The following is a 16695-nucleotide window of genomic DNA, read 5'->3' on the forward strand; positions in this document are numbered from 1 at the left end:
TTTCGTATGTACAGTATGATACTTCCGGAATAGAATATCTTCATATTGAAGAGTCGTCGTACTTCCGTACTTTCGTACGAAAGTACTTCTGTAGCCCTACATTCTAGCCCGGCTACATGCTACACATACACCTGCCTATGGTGTACGGAAGTACTTCCGGAAGTACGGAAGTACTTTCGAAAGTACTTTCGTACGAAAGTACAACAACCTTCGAAGGTGCATCTGTACACGTACAACGTTGTACCTTCGTAACAGTGTTGTAACTACGTGTAGCTTACTACGTATGTTGAAGGTTCGTAGTACGAAAGACTACTTTCGTACGAAAGTACATAGCTACATACGTAGTGTACGCGACTACGCGTTTCAAGACGATAGCCCTACAAAACTACAATATCATAGTAGCACGTACGGAAGTACGAAAGTGCTTTCGTACTACAGTACATTATCTCGAACTTCTTAAATCGCGAAACTTTGAGAGGGCATAAGCTGCGTGATGGACACCATCGTGACTAAGTTTTAAATCAATCAGCACTGCGACGGCGCGTGGGCGCGCACGAAAGTACGTTTTAGCGACTTATACTGAATACGCCATATAAATTTCGTACTTTTGGCACGGGAAATTTGATTTATACCGGAGCGTGACCTTAAGGTGTCCACAGCTCCACACCTGGTTGAAATCCAGAATACCTTCGTAAAGCGGACCCTAGACTTTTTCTAAAAGTAATACTGCACCCATCCGTCGTGAAAAGAGTCGAAGCGCTACAGCAATGTCTTTCACGTCAAAATATTTTGACAAAGTGTCTGGCAGTGGCAATGCCGTGAAGCTCGCTCAGTTCTTTTTCGCACGAACAAAGACCTGCAATACTGGTGAACTAGATGCGATAAAGGAGGTGCGCATCTTCCCGTGAGACGCGTCGCTTGAATACCTCTTTTGATTCCTACGAGATGTATTGAATAAGCTGAGTTGAGACACATGGAGACTGTCACTTAATTAAATTAATGTATATTTCACAGTTACGCAAGAAGACTGGTGCCCCGCTTATGGACATTAAAAAAGCGCTTACTGCCACAGGTTACAACGTGAAGACTGCGCTCGTCGAGTTGCGAAAATGTGGGCTGGCAGCGAACAGAAAAAAGGCGGGACGCGAAGCTACTGAGGGACTTGTGGGCGTTAAGATTTCAGAATGCAACAGGTTTGCTGCAGCAGTTGAAATCAATACTGAGACAGACTTCGTTTCTCGTAGTGACATCTTTCAAAATCTTGTCAAAAAAGTTTTAGCTGCGGTAGAAATGGCATCAGTACCGAAGATTACTCGCAAATCTGCGGGTTCTGTCATCGAGCTGTCTCCGAGTGACCTAGAGACACTACCGGTGAACGATAACGAACATGTTGGCGAGGCTTTGGCGACAGCGGCAATGAGTTTGCGTGAAAATATTTGCCTGCGCAAAGCTTGCGTGTTGTTCAAGGACAATATTACGAACGGTTCGAAGCCTGCAGATGAAGTAATTGGTATATATGTCCATGGAAGCATCAACCATGGACTAGGAAGGCAAGCGGCCCTGGTGAAGTTAAAAGGCGGGAATGCAAGTACCACGTCTGTTGCTGTCGCAAACAAAGTCGCAATGCACGTCGTCGCTGCCAGACCTTATTTCCTTGAACCTAGCAGTGTACCTCTTGAAGTTTTGGACAGGGAACTGTCACTGATGAGGTCACAACTTGCAGATCAAGGCAAACCTACGAAGCTTTTCGAAAAGATCCTCGATGGACGGATGGCGAAGTTCTACGAGGAGACCTGCTTGGTAAAGCAAAAGTTTGTGCTAAATGACAAAAAAACAGTTGCTGAATGGCTTGAGGGAGCAGATGGTTCACTTGGTTCACTACATGTTTCAGCATTTGTACGGATCAACCCTGACGAGGTTGTCGTGGCAAGACTTCCGGACTTGGACTAAGAATCGGCAGCACACGCTGAAACGTGCGTGGTCGGAATCACATCTGCTTCTAGAGCATAGCCAGCAGTGCAATCCGATATCCGTAGTAAATACACTGCCATAACACGGAAAGATCGTATAAACAGTAACCTGACGTACATTTTATTCACTCTGAAAGATCGTAAGAGAAGCACATGCTATATACCGGACCGAGACTTGTCAACTGCCTTCCAGAATAGGCGAGTTTGATTTGACTATTCAGTCTTAGTGTCATATTCGGCAATTCCACTGTCTTCACTCAAAGCTAAAGAATCTTACAATACGATTGTTTTGAGCAGTCAACACTTTGAAACTCATCACCAGATTCGAAATGGAATTCAGAGCTGAAGATCATATTCAGGATATCTCTTCTTGACTTGCGTGGAAAACTCTTCGTTACACGCTCTCAATTGTTTTGAATATCAGAGATCAGTGACACCGAACATCGTTTCCAGGCTATCCACTGTAAGGATTAGAATGGCGCCCAAAATACCATTCACTAGGTCAAAAGCATGATCGATTCCCAATCCAAACTCAACCATGCTTTGTTGCAGTCGTTTTTCCGAACTCGGGGATGAAATGAGAAAGCTACCGAAACTGTTTTACGTGGTCTTCGACTTGAGCCAATAAATTTCTTTGAACAAGAACATGGGTGGCATCGAGCATCTGGATTATGAAGCGCTCTGACGGTAATCGCTTGTCGTTCACTTTGAACAAGAATATCTGGGTGGACACGTCACACTCCAAGAGGATGCCGTTGACAGCACTGAGTACCATAGGCTTTCCTCGAACGTTCGCGTATTCTTTGTGACTTGAAGTTCAAACCGTTGAAGAAGAATAACCCCCGTTCCGCAACACAACTTCACTTATTCAAGTTCGGGGCACTTTATCGTTTGTGACGGATTATGAGCTTTCTCTCGTGACTGACTGTTCATAGCTTCATACAGTATGTGAAATTATAAAAAGTTTGAATAAAATTTGCATGCGCATTCTGGGTTTTTTAAAAAAACGTACGGAAGTACGAAAGTACTTTCGTGCGCTATAAAAGTCGGTGAAGGATCGGAAGACCGCTTTTACGATCTTCTTTGAAATTGCAAAAACTCTCGAGTAGGACATCAAAAGCTATATATGCACAACATCGTGACGAAGTTTCAAATCGATCGACGCCGCGACACGGCGTTGGCGCACACGAAAATACGTTTTTACAAATGCAAATTTCTCGTACTTAAGGTAAGTAAACTTACGTTTGGTATGGAAATTTTAAATTACCGCATCATGACCTTTTTTATATTGTTGCATTTCAAAATTTCATGATTTACTGTATATTTATGTCCGTAAATCGTGATGAAATAGCCAGACGACCGAAGGCAAGCGAATACGTGTAACTGACTGATATACGGGCGAACACTCAATGGAAATATTCATACGAAGGTACAAGTTTGAATGGTCGATCAAGCGATAGCCCATTATTTGTACCCACAATTTAAGTTTTTAAGTGGTTTAATAGGCAGCCTAAGTTGTACTTCCGTACGTAAGTACCTCCGGAAGTTCACTATGTAGGTATGTACGTAGTACCTTCGAAGGTATGTACCTAAGGTAGATATGTACATAACTACATATGTAGTTATGTACCTTCGAAGGTAGTATGTAGCTATGTACATAGCTAGCCATAGAAATGAATTAAACGCACCTTTTTATGTAGCTTTATTTAGAACTATTTATATGTTCTTCTGGAAGTACCGCGTTATGATAACAACTTACAGTATGTAGATGTTTACCTTCGTACCATGTACCTATGTACTTCCGGAGTACGCATGTAATGCATTGCACGCATGTATGCATGCATGAGTCATGCATGCATGATAGCTACGAAGGTCCTTAGCTAGACTATCATAGACTATTAATAAAACGAGGGTAAAATTATAACTCAGAAGTACACGTACTACTACCACACGTACACGTGTACATGTACAATAAAAAAATCGTGAATTTATCATACCAGGGCTAGTATCTAGCTAGTCTAAGGTACAGAACAGGGCTTCAGGCCCTAGCTAGCCAGGGCTACAAAGGTATTATCATTGCACTTACCCCGTTATAAATCCCCTCTTCTTGACAGGTTTGTTACGCCTATCAAACAAGCCCGCACAACCGGGTGCTCCCCTGGAAAACAACTGAACTGGACGGGCTCCGAGAGAGAAAAGTATTTTTTTTAGATGTACATACTTTCACCTATCACCTACAAGGCCTAATTCAATGCAAATTTCCAGAATGTGATACAGCATCATAGTCTGTACGCGCGTGCTCTGTTTATTAAACTTTGAGCTTTTGAAAGGGGGATTCGAGCACGTTCTCGCGCCGCTGGCATCATGGGATCGTCACTGAAGCCACCGTCGCCGGTGAGAATGATTCGCAATTCCGCGACGCGTCGATACACTCAAAATCTGCTAGCCACACTCTGTCTAAATATGTTCCTTCAAGAGCACAGGCGCTCCAGAACCCGTCGGGCCTCGCACTCTGGGAAATTGGATAAGTCGTAGTAATGAGAAGCGATATCTAAAAGCCAGTTTCCCTTAATCTCAGTGCAAACTCGGATGTAATTTTTCGTCGTTAGCACAAATTCATTGTAGAGCACCCACTCTGGTTTTTGCTGTAAACAAGTTGAAGGGTGTAATGAAACCAACTGATTATCTTTCACAGTAAGGTAATGCCCGCTTCGCTCGAGGTGTGCTACTTGCATGAAATATCCTGACAAAACTGCTTTTCGAATGTTAAGGTAATAATCTTTGCTAGTGAAGTCTGAGGATACCACCGCTATATTGTGGCGAGAGACAAGGCGGACAAGTTGAGTTCGGACATTATCAGCTGATTTCAATGAACGCATGTTAAGATAATTCTTGTGACACCATCCTGTATCTCCGCCATTCTGTTTAAAAGCATGGTACGCATTAAGCAAAGTGAGATGATCGCCATCTATGTGGCAAAATTGAGACCTAGCTTCGTCGGCCTCGAACTGCTGGTCCCGAGGACGAACAAACGGATTCGGCACAGATAGCATCGAAACGATAGACAGTATCTCGTTGCTACAGTTGAATTGAGGTGATGCACACAACATTTTTGAAAGCTGCGGATCCAGAGGAAACTCGCTCATTACAAATCCCACCTGTGAAAGATTTCCTTCGTCATCAAGTGCGTCAAGATAGTTCAGAAGTTCTAGTGCCCTCATTAAAGTTTCTGGGGCGGGGGGGTCCTTGCCATAGGGCTCAACAGTAAAAATACATTTTAAAAAAAGCAGACCAGGCTCTACCAAAAGAACAAAACCAGAAGAACTATCTATTTTTTCCGTTTAAAAAGTATATTCAAGATTATCCTTGCCATGAAATCAAAATGAACCAAGTCATCAATCCCAAGCTTCTTTAGTTGCAAAACCACGGAGCCAAGATTCGAACGCAGTATCTCGGGGTATGTTTGCTCCTGTAAGTCACGTTTGAAGGAAGTCTCTGTATATAGGCGGAAACACTTTCCCGGGCACGTCCGTCCGGCGCGGCCTGCTCGCTGATGTGCTGATGCTCTACTGATTGGCGACACAAGAAGAGACTCCACCCGAATGCGTGGATTGTAAACCTTTTGCTTGGCAAACCCAGGGTCAATCACATATACAACTCCATCGATAGTGAGGGAGGTCTCCGCGATATTGGTTGATATAACTATTTTGCGGCTTGTTCGTGTATTACGCGATGATGGTGCAACATCAAACACACGTTGCTGTTGCTGAGGGGGAAGACTGGCATATAACGGGACGACCATGATGTCACCAACTCTGTCCCCCATGTTTGAAACCTCGCGTTTAATTTTCATGCAGGCATCCTCTATCTCTTCCTCTCCTGTAAGAAATACAAGAATGTCTCCAGGAGGCTCACATGCATGAATCTGAACTGCCGTGCGGATTGTAGCCTCTAAGTAGTCACGCTCAGGATTCTCGGTGTAAAAAATCTCTACTGGGTGTAGTCTTCCCGGCACCTGCATCAAAGGTGCATCCAAGAAGTATCCTTGAAATTTTTGAGCTTCAAGTGTAGCAGACATAACCACGACTTTCAGATCCCTTCGTTTGAGAAGGACTTCCTTGAGAAGTCCAAAAAGTATGTCTGTAGCGAGTGTTCGCTCGTGGGCCTCGTCAATTATGATAACACTGTAACGACGGAGTAAAGGGTCCGTCATCGCCTCGCGAAGGAGCATTCCATCGGTAGAGTATTTAAGTAAAGTTTTTGGCCCTGTGACCTCTTCAAATCGAATAGAATACCCAACTTCATGCCCGATGCTGACATCCATCTCTTCGGCAACACGACGAGCAACTGACATTGCCGCGACTCGGCGAGGCTGTGTACAGACACAGAGCTTACCATTCACAGTGTAGCCTGCATCAACAACAAACTGGGGAACTTGTGTTGTCTTTCCGGAACCTGTTTCTCCCACAAGAATGAGAGTCTGACTTTTTTTGAGTATGTTTACGAAATCTTTCTGTTGCTGCCACACAGGAAGATCCTTTCGTTTTTTTAGAATGTCGAAGTACTTTTCGGAGTACGGCCTGTGCGTGAATGGGTTGACTTGCAGTGCATCGCCGGCTCGATGAGCGCGCTCAACTGAGTCAGTAGGGTCGCTTAATTGCACTGGAAAGTGTTGATTTCTACTGACAGCAATATGCGCCTCCATTTTCGGCGCTGTGAGGAACACGCTCAACAGGCAGAATAAAAAACTTCGACCGAAAAGTGACTAGCTAGCTAGGTAGCTACACGGTTTCTAACTAGCCCTCTCTATTTATGTGTACAGCGTACTGTACACGTTTGCGATCTCTAATTCGTTTCTTCGTACGTGTACAGACTGTACAGTAGTCACGTTGCAGAAAATAGTTGGTAATTATGTGTACGTGTACGTGCACAGCTGTACACGTACACACCGTTACGTGTACACGTACTGTAGTGTTTGGATTCAAGACCGCCGCTGATGGAAATAATAACTGAAATAATAATAATAGCCCTACCTATGTACACGTACAGTACGTGTAATAATAAGTTGTCAACTTTATTATGATATTGTAATATTTTTATTAAGTTCACATGTCCATACAGTACACTTTTAATACAGTAAGTTGATTTATATCATACATTGTGTACAAACACCTTTCTTATAAATATAAATAATATGATAAAGCTGTTATAGCAAGCCGCTAGCTGCACTTATCATAATATACAGTTTTTTATTAAGTTGTTTATACGAAAGTAGTATTTTATATCCAAAACCAACTTATTAAGTATTTTTGTACAAGATGAATAGCTACATACATACGTTTGAATACATAGTGTACTGTACGTGTACTGTACTGTATTTTAATAATGGCATCGGATATGTTGTACTGTAGCCCTATTAAAAATTACACGCTCGTAACAACTTACAAATGTATAAACTACATCCGCCCTACTGTGCATGTGACGCGGTGAAGTTGTGCCTTCGGAAGTACGAAAGTAGTAGACTAGAAGGTCCAAATCTTGTGGCCAACCGATACTGTGCAGTGTACAGGCTTTACACTATGGAAGTACGAAAGTACGAAAGTACTTCCGAAGTACTTTCGTACTTCCGGAAGTATATTTCCGTACGAAGATAGTAGACTTCTAGACTATTTGTAAAAAAATATCCCTACGTGTAGTCTACCATTGCAGTTCCGGATGTACATATTTTTATGTATACGAGTCGTGCACGTTGTCTAGTTGTACTTTATTATAAACAAGCAACTTATTTTTATTTTATCATCGCCCTAATAAATTATTCGTCCAAACATGTACATGTACACGTGTAGGCCCTAGTTGTACTTCCGGAAGTATTCCCGGAGATAAATAGTGATAGAGATAGACTACGTGTAAAGAGCTACAGTATGTACAGTAGAATAATGCGAAGGTACTTCCGGAAGTACGTACGAAGATTTTATTCTATTCAAATAGATATTGTACACGTCGCAGCACCGCGTTAGCCCTACAGTACGTGTCCAATATTCATAGTGTACCTTCGAAGGAGTTTCGAAGGTTGATAACGGATACGAAGGTAGATTATAAAAATCATATTATGAAGTACACGTGTACAACTACACGTACTGTACAGTAGGCCCTAGTACTTCCGTACCTTCGAAGAGAATATTATGTACGGAAGTACGGAAGTAAGTTGCTTTCGTACATCATATACATTGTATGTCTATTCAGTGTCTAGTCTAGCTAGGATAGTTGTACTTCCATACGTGTACAACGTTTTTTCATTGAATAGGATACGTTGAAATACAATGGACTTTAATAGCTACTTCCGGAAGTACACGTACTTTCGTACTTTCGTACCTTCGAAGGTACTTCCGGAAGTACCTTCGTACGAAAGTACATATCTACATAACTGCTACATACATACGAAGATATCAGGTGTACTTGTACGTACTGTACATACGGAAGTACGGAAGTACGAAAGTACTTCCGGAAGAATCGATATCTTTTTCCGTGCTGCGTACGTAGCTACGTACGTAGCTACGTACGGAATAGAAAGTAATCTCGAAAGTAACGCGCGTTGTACATTATTGTACCTTCGTATGATACAAGAATGCACAAATAAATCTATCTACGTACGTACGAAAGTACATAGCAGGGGATAAATTACTAAAATTTCGACACTTAGTAATAAGTTGTCAACTTACATGACTGCCGGAAAAAAAATAAATAAATAAGTATTTCAAAGTACTGCAGTTTTAACTCACAATCGACGGTCTAATTTCGCCCGACCCGCACAAATAAATACGAAAGTATCATACTTTCGAAAAACTAAGTAAACTTTAAACTATCCCTGCTAGCTGGTACCTTCGAAGGTACGTGTACTTTCGAAAGTACATATCTACATACGAAGGTAGAGTACGAAATAAAGTACGAAAGTACGAACGAAGGTACCTAGAACTACAGTAAGGTAATAAGTTGTCAACTTACTTCCGTGTGATACATTCATGCGTTTATCATCATACTGTACATATCGACAAATTATACAACTTTACGTGTACTGTATGTGCGTGCCAGAGAGAACAGTAATAGTCTCGCGCGGATAAATTGCGCCCGAAGCTTTTGCTCGGGCTATTTCCTGATGACAACAATATCCTCCGATTTTAGCGTCGCGACCGCACTTCATCGATGTCCAGTTCCGCGGAATACACGTTTTTGTCGAGGTTGCAGAGTAGTCCATTTACCCTCATATTCGTGGAAAGTTCGCTCGGCAACAGGCGACCAGCTGCAGTATCAAGGTTCGTCAATAATTCCTATCGTCTCGTTGAGGTGCGCACATGAAATTGAGAGCACACACTCCGGGAATATTTGTGTTCGAATTTCCCATACTTAAATCCTTTCGATGTTCTCAACTACCCCCGCGCTTGAGCCACTGCGCTCAGTGCTGCTGATTTTAGTCAGGTGATCTTCCCTGAACACCCTGGTATATATGCTGTCTATAACACCACCATGGAGATTCAGTATATTGGCATTTCACGGAAGATATCTTCGAGCGTGAAGCTACATAAATATGAAATGCCTCGTTACTGCGGGTTTCTGCGGTTTGCAGCTATCCCTCGTGCAACGAAGGCTGACTTGCAACTGTTGTGGAAACAATGGATGCAAGAACACCTTGCAGTTAGTGGAGGTCTTCTTCCGCCAGGCAATGTTAGAGGGAACTCGCAGTGGTCTCGAAGAAAACACCTTCCGCCAAAGATTAATATATTGCTTACGAACGGTGTCAACAGCCAGGTCAACGACAGCACGGTTTTCCAGTTATGCAGAGAAATAGTTGAGTCTTATAACATTGTTGCGTTCATTAAGGGGACAAGGTGGGGACAAATAAGTGTTAAATGCCTTCTTCCTTTTGTATAACTCTGTCTATTTGTTTCGTTCGTACACGGCAATATGTTCTGTGGCGTAAGGGGATCTCTACTTCAGAAAGGAACCAGAATGTGGCTTTTCATACCGAGTGTGTGCAATACTAGAAGAATTATCTGTTGACTTCGAAACTGTTGATACACTTGATGAGCGCCACAACCACAACCTCCGCAACGTCTTGAAGGACTTTAGTGACTGGCCAACCATACCTCAAGTTTACTACCGAGGAAGTCTTCTAGGGGGGCATGATATTATTGAAGATTTGTACAAGTCAGGGCAGCTGAAACATATACTTGTCCCTGGCTCGACAGCTGAAGCTGCTTAGTATAAGAAGGGTATTTTGCGGTGTCCCTAAAAAGAATACCGGCAGCCCTACAGTACTTTAGAGCTATAGTATTGTAGCACTATCATTATTTAAACAAGTTTTCGTGCGAAACTAACATCGCTGGTACAGATTTCTCCTGACAAAATGTCCGCCATAAAAATCTCTGTAGTTGTGTTCGATAGAGCGAAAATTTGCAAGGTAGGGAAAGGAAGTAAATTTTCTTCACAAAAATCACGACACTTGACCAAATATTACCATGTAGGGCCAAGCTCTTCACTGATTCGTTGTAGAAGTTGCAACTTCTGTTGGTGAGTTTCCTGGTCTGAAACAAAACCTCTAAAATAGAGAGTGGGATCTTGTGCAGACTTTGAAGTTAACGGCTGAGAGAACGAATTCTCGACAAGACTCACAGCAACCACCACGTCTCGCTCTGTCGCCATGTCCATCCACAATAGTCGCGCGTGTGCTTGTGTCAAACGAATCAAACTTTCAAGTAAACGAATGGTTGGGTGCCCCGAGATGTTTTCCTTTTTCCGGCGCTGCATCTGGTAATAACCTCGCAAAAGAGCTTCAGCCTCAGTAGAAATAGCCGGATCAATATTAGAACGCACAAGTGCGATATAGGACCGAATTCGATCAAGGGGCCACAACTTAGGTCTAGTAGAGCGTGCTTCAGTGTCGTCTTTAATGTCTTCAAAATCATGTCGTATCGACTCATGCTCAGAACTGGATGGTTCCGCCGTGAATAAATCCAGTTTTAGTTTTGCCGTTTTCAGAACTGTTTCAGTCTGCAAGTTTCGTTTTCCAATTTGTTCATTTGACGTGCCGGTGCTGTGAAGTGAGATCATGTGAGTCGAAAGCAAGCGATCTGCATCTTCATTCCGATCATCTGAAAGAATCATTACACAGTCAAAGCGAGAAAGAAGTGGCTGTGAGAAAGATGTACTCGTGACAAGAGAAGCAGACAGACTATGTGCAAAACCTTTTGTATTACAAGCGCCCACGACAGCGCAACGGGTCTGCAGCGTAGCGACCACTCTTCCTTTCGCAAATGAAAGAGTCTGTTGTTCCATTGCCTCATGAATTGCAGTGAGTTCACCAGGCCGTATGAAGCCAAATTCGTCGATACAGCAAAGTCCTCCATCCGCAAGAGCAAGGGCGCCGGCTTCGATTGAGCAGTTTGCCCTGCTGTCAGCATTTGCAATTGAAACAGTGAGACCAGCAGCCGTGGAGCTCATACCAGACGTAATGATCGCTCTTGGAGCGGCCTGAGCTATGTATCGAAGCAGTTGTGATTTCCCCGTGCCCGAGTCACCTACAATGAGCAGGTGACTCTCCCCACGGATATTAGCTGTACTGCTAGAGTCAACACGTGATACCCCCCCAATTATTGCGAGGAGGCAGGCGAGTTTCGTAGAAACTAAACCAAATAGTTGAGGACATACGCTTCGCAGGATCACATCTCTCCCCTGCAGCGCACGCAATTTTGCAGGTTTCATCAAATTGCCAGTTGACGTAGAAGTTGCTGTAATGTCGTAAGTCTTCCAGAAATCGGTAAAGGCAGCCATGTCCGTGATTTTGACTTTCCTTTGAACAAATCTTCGTTTTTCAAACAGTTGAATACTTGTCGCGCGGCAGACAAGTACTAGTTGCATACGTTGTTTGCTGTGACACATATTCCAGCGGGAATGTACGGTGAGTGTAATGGATACATCATCCCCAGGGTGGCATTTGTCGACCATACCATCCTCAAGAATGATTAACAGTGACCGTGACTTATCAGACACAGAACTTGATTTAGACCCAAAGATTTCACCTACGGCTGTTTTTTTTGAACTCCTGGCAAGACTTGCTGGCAACCAACTTGCACCTGCAGCAGTTGCACTGTGAACGGCTGAGTCACAAATCAACATTTCCTGATAGTCGCGTATCACCGGAGTATTGGCTGAAACTTTGCAAAAAGATGTGCCAGTGCACTTCTTGCTCTCCAAGCTTATTACTGAAGGACAAACTGAGGGCATCTCTGCATTTGCAGTATATTCATCATCAGCAGCAACACGGAAACGGTGTCTGCACCGCGTGCACTCAGCAAGAAACTCAACTTCGTGAGTTTTCACACCCCCTAAGCGTAATACAGTGCCTGACAAAGATAGCACTCGACCCACGTGACGTGCAGAGACTTGAGTTGGGGTAGGGCTCAGCCCAGGACACGAGAAACGTTCAAGATCAAGAACAACTCTTACCACTGTCTTTGTCCGTCTAGTGTTGTAGTTCTTGGACGGAATCGCACCTTCGAGCGAGATACGGGTAGCCTGCTCCCGAAATATTTCATCAAGTGCAATTGCTGCTGCACTGTCCAATACAGAATGAATTTTGCGTGACTTCGAGAATAGTGAGTTGAGAAGTCGAGGCGCAGCTGACAAAAGATAAAGGGAGCTGAAGAAAAAAAAATTATCAAAAAGATCGAAGCTGTCTTGATGATTCGTCACGCACTCAACATAAATCTTGGCTGGTGAATATAACTTTTCTTCCTCCTGAAGGAAATTTCTTATGTTAACTATTAACAGATGAAAATACTATTTTACTGTAGTCACCAGAAGAATTTTCTTTAAAATGATACTGTATCGCTGGATCAGGTACGAAGCAAAGGCAATCTTGACGTCCTCTTCATCTTCACTTGTATCGACGACAAATGGGACTGTTGGCTGTACAAAGGGATCGTGCGGTGGTCGCATATGCCGCATATGTAAATACAGTATGTGTATAATAGGGCATTGTTGCTTACCTCTGAGTCCTCGGCAACTTGCTGGACCCGGCAACTTGTCCAAAAGGTACGTGTACACGTACACGTGTACGCGTATACACTCTACTTCCGTACCTTCGAAGGTACAACGTTACACACGTAGGGCTACGACTCGTAAGACTCATGTACTATGGCTACGGAAGTACGAAAGTACGAAAGTACGAAAGTACTTTCTTTCGTACGAAAGTATTTTCGTACTTCCGTACTTTCGTACAGAAAGTACTTCCGTACTTCACGTATTCCGTACACGTGTACAATTTTAGTCATGTCGCTTCGAAGGGTCATTTCAGCAGTTATCATATCTATCATAGCTATCTACAGTACACGTGTACGGAAGTAACTTCCAAGGTAGTAGAAAACTGGTTTTTTTCGAATTACGTAGAGGACTACTATCATAGAATACCTTAAAAAACGGACATACGAAATAAAGTACAATTTGTTTATGTGTACTGTACGTGTACAGTACATAAAAATAAAAGTACGCATAAATGATAAGTTGTTTACAGTACAACGTTGTGCACGTACACGTGTACACGTATGATGTCTATTGTATTTTTATCCAAATTGGATCGTACTACTGCACACGTACGCTCACGTAACCCGTTGTACCCGACTACTCCTGCGTGTACAGCTGTCAACGTACACCACAACACCACAACCATCTGTATTTTTAGAATAAAAATTACGACCAGCCTCTGAGGTCTGCAACCCAGCAACTGCGAGAAAGACGCTGTCACTTTTATAATATCACCGGAACAGTCGAGAAGGGATAGACTTACGAGCTAGACTACTCGTAAAAAAATGGCTGAACGGGCAAGAGCGAGTGAAGGCGACGCTCTGTCAGCGAATCTTTGCGAAGCTGGTTGCGGGTTTTTCGGGTGCGCATATCTTCTTCCCAGAATCTTGAAGTTGAGCTGATCATGATGTATATTCCTTGCTCCTCTCCTCTTGGTTTGCTGTCATTCTTCCTAATGTCGACGTTGATTTCTGTATATCTTGGTCGCAGGAACCAAAACACAGCAAACATGTGTTCTGTTTGCTACAGTCTTCGCACTTCTTGTACTGGCGACAACTCCGAGATCCGAACCAACCTTGATACCAGCAACTCTCGTATCGTACAGCCAATCGTCACCCCGATTCTGGAGACTGACGATGACTCTGAGTTGGATAAAATTGACGTCGGTCCTTTTGCTGTTGGAGAACCAGAAATCAAAGAGTTAAACAAACGGGACGAGCAATGTCTTCTTAACAGATGTTACACCTGCAACAAGCGTACTGGGTTTACAGGTTTTAGGTGCCGCTGTGAGTATATTTTCTGTTCAAGTCACCGTCACTCAAACAAGCACAACTGCACTTTCGACTACAAAGCCTTAGGTAGGGATGCCGTCGCCAAGGCAAATCCAGCAGTGATAGCTGAGAAGTTGCACAAGGTTCGCTTGAATATCTCCTTTTTTTCCTGTACACTCTTTAACAAAAGTGGTTCTACACAGATTTAAGTTACAGTGACTTCTAGATTAGGCTGTAACGATTTCACCATCTAGAATAGAAACTGCTGTTCGCCTTTTTTTCATGTTATATCATACATTAATACTCTTCTCACAAACAGTATGAATCAGCACCATCCAGTCCCCAAAGATTGCGGACTTTGCCTGCACTTCTTATTGTATTCTTTGTTCTCAAAGATATCAGCAGCGTTTGACTGATAGAGGGTAAGTAGGGCTAGGGGCGGTGGGCAGTGGTTCTCTTGGGGACGCCGCCGCGCCGCCGTGAACGCCAAGGAGTTACATTGTTTAACTTCTTCATTGCCAACGTTGAACACGCACGTGGCGAGGTGTTCAACCTTCAAAAGTGGCGCGCCTTGTGAAACTGATTTATGATTCATCAGTTTCATTTAGGTTGAAGTGATGTTGATTTCCGTTTGCAAAGACCTGTGACTCCGGGCATTTGTGGGCTAGTTTAGCAAAATAGCAGTGCTTGTGCCCTTGTATACTCTTGTTCATTAAAATATTTCTTACAGCAGTTCCTTTTTGACATATGATGTATGAGGGACTCAACATTGTGTAACGAACGTAAAACAAAAACTGACTTTTTTTAGCTATTTTGTAGGAATGTTCCAAAGACATCAGTATCACAAGCAAATAAACCATGCGATGCTGAGTATGCACGTTCAAGGCAAAATACTCACTCGACCTCTTCTTGTTTTTGAGGTGCCGGGCTCTGCTCTTCTTCTTCTTCAGGGTCTGTCCCTGGCTCACCAGTTTTTTTCTTGCGCTCCGCCTCCTCTTCTTCTTCATCGGGCAACTCTGGATCGCCGGGCATGGGCTTAGGCACTGGTTGTTTCGGCTCCTTCATGTCAGGAAAGATATCTGGTCGCCGGCTCGGCACAGCTCGCACGTATTCCTGGGTAAGTTAAGTTCAGAGAGGTTTTCGGACGGTCGTGAGGATTTTTCCGCGGTGAAGTGATGCGCTTGCTCTTAGGTGTGAGGTTCGAAAGCGGGCCGTACTCAGAGGGCACCTTTCTAAAAAAGAAAAAAGAAAATATTGCCGAGGGGTTTGTATACTGATACCTCTGGAAAGTCCAGCGCCGATCCTTCTTCCTCGACGTCCGGTTGCGGCCCCGAGGTAGATGGCGATAATGAAGAAATCATGCACATCTGCGCTCGAATCCTCTTCTTTAAAGGCTTAGTTGGAAAGTATGCCCTGTAGCTGCAACAGAAAGACCCACTGTCGACACGCTTTTTTTTTAATGTTTCTGCGGCTCGCAAGTGTGACGCACTCATATCAGTGTTTCGAGAAAACATGAAGCCGCGAGGACGGTTTATGGGTATGTGAAGGGATGAAACCATGGCGATGGACATCACTGAAACTAGTTTCGATTTTATCACCACCTCTAGAGGTTGCATGCGGGGACGCGGAGTCGCACACTTTGACAACCTTTTTGCCATTGAAGGTAGGTGGCCTAGCTAGGTACCGAAAGTACTTCCGTACTAGATATTACGAAAGTACTTTGTACTTTCGTACTTTCGTAGATAATAGATAGTACGAACTATGTACAAAGGTAATAATTACTACGTATGCTACGTACGTCCATACATACGTGTATGTACGGAAGTACGAAAGTACGAAAGTACCTTCGAAGGTAGATAGCTAGATAGATATTAGCTACCTTCGAAGGTAGCTATCTACTAGCTAGCTAGCTAGTAGCTACCTTCGTACCTTCGTAGCTAATATCTACCTTCGTACGAAGGTACCTTCGTACTAGCTACCTTCGTACTAGCTAGCTAGCTAGATAGCTACTTTCGTACTTAGCTAGCTTGCCTCGTCTCTATTTGGGGAAATATGGGGAAATATGGGGAATTTTTTCCTCATATTTTCCTAAACTTTGAAAATCCGCCGCGGTCAGCTTGATGCGCGGGGATCATTTTCAATAGGCTCAATCGATCGGGCGGCTCGTGAAATCCTCGACATGGAAAAAATCATCTCGGGAGGTTTCGGTCGAAGTTTGTTTTTTTTTACGCGAAGGGTCCGCGCGCTGAATACGACGATGACGGCGCGGGACAGTCGCAAATGACATCGCCATCGTGAGAGTAATTGATGCCAACACCATGATGACGCCGTTCATTTGATAATATAGTACCACTTACTGTCAAGAAAAAGACATCGTC

The 16695-nt window shown here is 43.5% G+C and overlaps 6 protein-coding genes across 6 annotated transcripts; 3 read left to right on the forward strand and 3 right to left on the reverse strand.

Annotated features, from left to right (window-relative positions):
- The first annotated feature begins 496 nt into the window (after positions 1-496).
- MICPUCDRAFT_31409 (uncharacterized protein) lies at positions 497-2944 on the forward strand. The gene is made up of 2 exons (XM_003055932.1): positions 497-1343; positions 1668-2944. The coding sequence occupies exons 1-2, from the start codon at positions 1000-1002 to the stop codon at positions 1948-1950; spliced, it is 627 nt and encodes a 208-aa protein (XP_003055978.1). The 5' UTR covers positions 497-999; the 3' UTR covers positions 1951-2944.
- A 1215-nt stretch (positions 2945-4159) lies between these two features.
- MICPUCDRAFT_24785 (uncharacterized protein) lies at positions 4160-6720 on the reverse strand. Its single transcript, XM_003056321.1, has 2 exons — positions 5359-6720; positions 4160-5227 (listed from the first exon to the last, which is right to left on the reverse strand). The coding sequence occupies exons 1-2, from the start codon at positions 6673-6675 to the stop codon at positions 4442-4444; spliced, it is 2103 nt and encodes a 700-aa protein (XP_003056367.1). The 5' UTR covers positions 6676-6720; the 3' UTR covers positions 4160-4441.
- A 2357-nt stretch (positions 6721-9077) lies between these two features.
- Positions 9078-10322, forward strand: MICPUCDRAFT_49421 (uncharacterized protein). Its single transcript, XM_003055933.1, has 3 exons — positions 9078-9311; positions 9425-9853; positions 9963-10322. The coding sequence occupies exons 1-3, from the start codon at positions 9124-9126 to the stop codon at positions 10225-10227; spliced, it is 882 nt and encodes a 293-aa protein (XP_003055979.1). The 5' UTR covers positions 9078-9123; the 3' UTR covers positions 10228-10322.
- A 105-nt stretch (positions 10323-10427) lies between these two features.
- MCM9 (minichromosome maintenance protein) lies at positions 10428-12971 on the reverse strand (the record flags this gene model as incomplete). Its single annotated transcript, XM_003056322.1, has 3 exons — positions 10428-12663; positions 12721-12761; positions 12822-12971. 3 exons carry the CDS (start codon positions 12969-12971, stop codon positions 10479-10481), a joined length of 2376 nt encoding a protein of 791 aa, XP_003056368.1. The 3' UTR covers positions 10428-10478.
- A 718-nt stretch (positions 12972-13689) lies between these two features.
- On the forward strand, positions 13690-14628 carry MICPUCDRAFT_49422 (uncharacterized protein). The gene is made up of 3 exons (XM_003055934.1): positions 13690-13908; positions 14037-14460; positions 14521-14628. The coding sequence occupies exons 1-3, from the start codon at positions 13832-13834 to the stop codon at positions 14524-14526; spliced, it is 507 nt and encodes a 168-aa protein (XP_003055980.1). The 5' UTR covers positions 13690-13831; the 3' UTR covers positions 14527-14628.
- A 386-nt stretch (positions 14629-15014) lies between these two features.
- MICPUCDRAFT_70802 (uncharacterized protein) lies at positions 15015-15975 on the reverse strand. Its single transcript, XM_003056323.1, has 2 exons — positions 15598-15975; positions 15015-15430 (listed from the first exon to the last, which is right to left on the reverse strand). The coding sequence occupies exons 1-2, from the start codon at positions 15886-15888 to the stop codon at positions 15212-15214; spliced, it is 510 nt and encodes a 169-aa protein (XP_003056369.1). The 5' UTR covers positions 15889-15975; the 3' UTR covers positions 15015-15211.
- Positions 15976-16695: the final 720 nt, after the last annotated feature.

Source organism: Micromonas pusilla (genome assembly GCF_000151265.4).
Source record: "Micromonas pusilla CCMP1545 genomic scaffold MICPUCscaffold_2, whole genome shotgun sequence".
NCBI classification, from domain to species: domain Eukaryota; kingdom Viridiplantae; phylum Chlorophyta; class Mamiellophyceae; order Mamiellales; family Mamiellaceae; genus Micromonas; species Micromonas pusilla.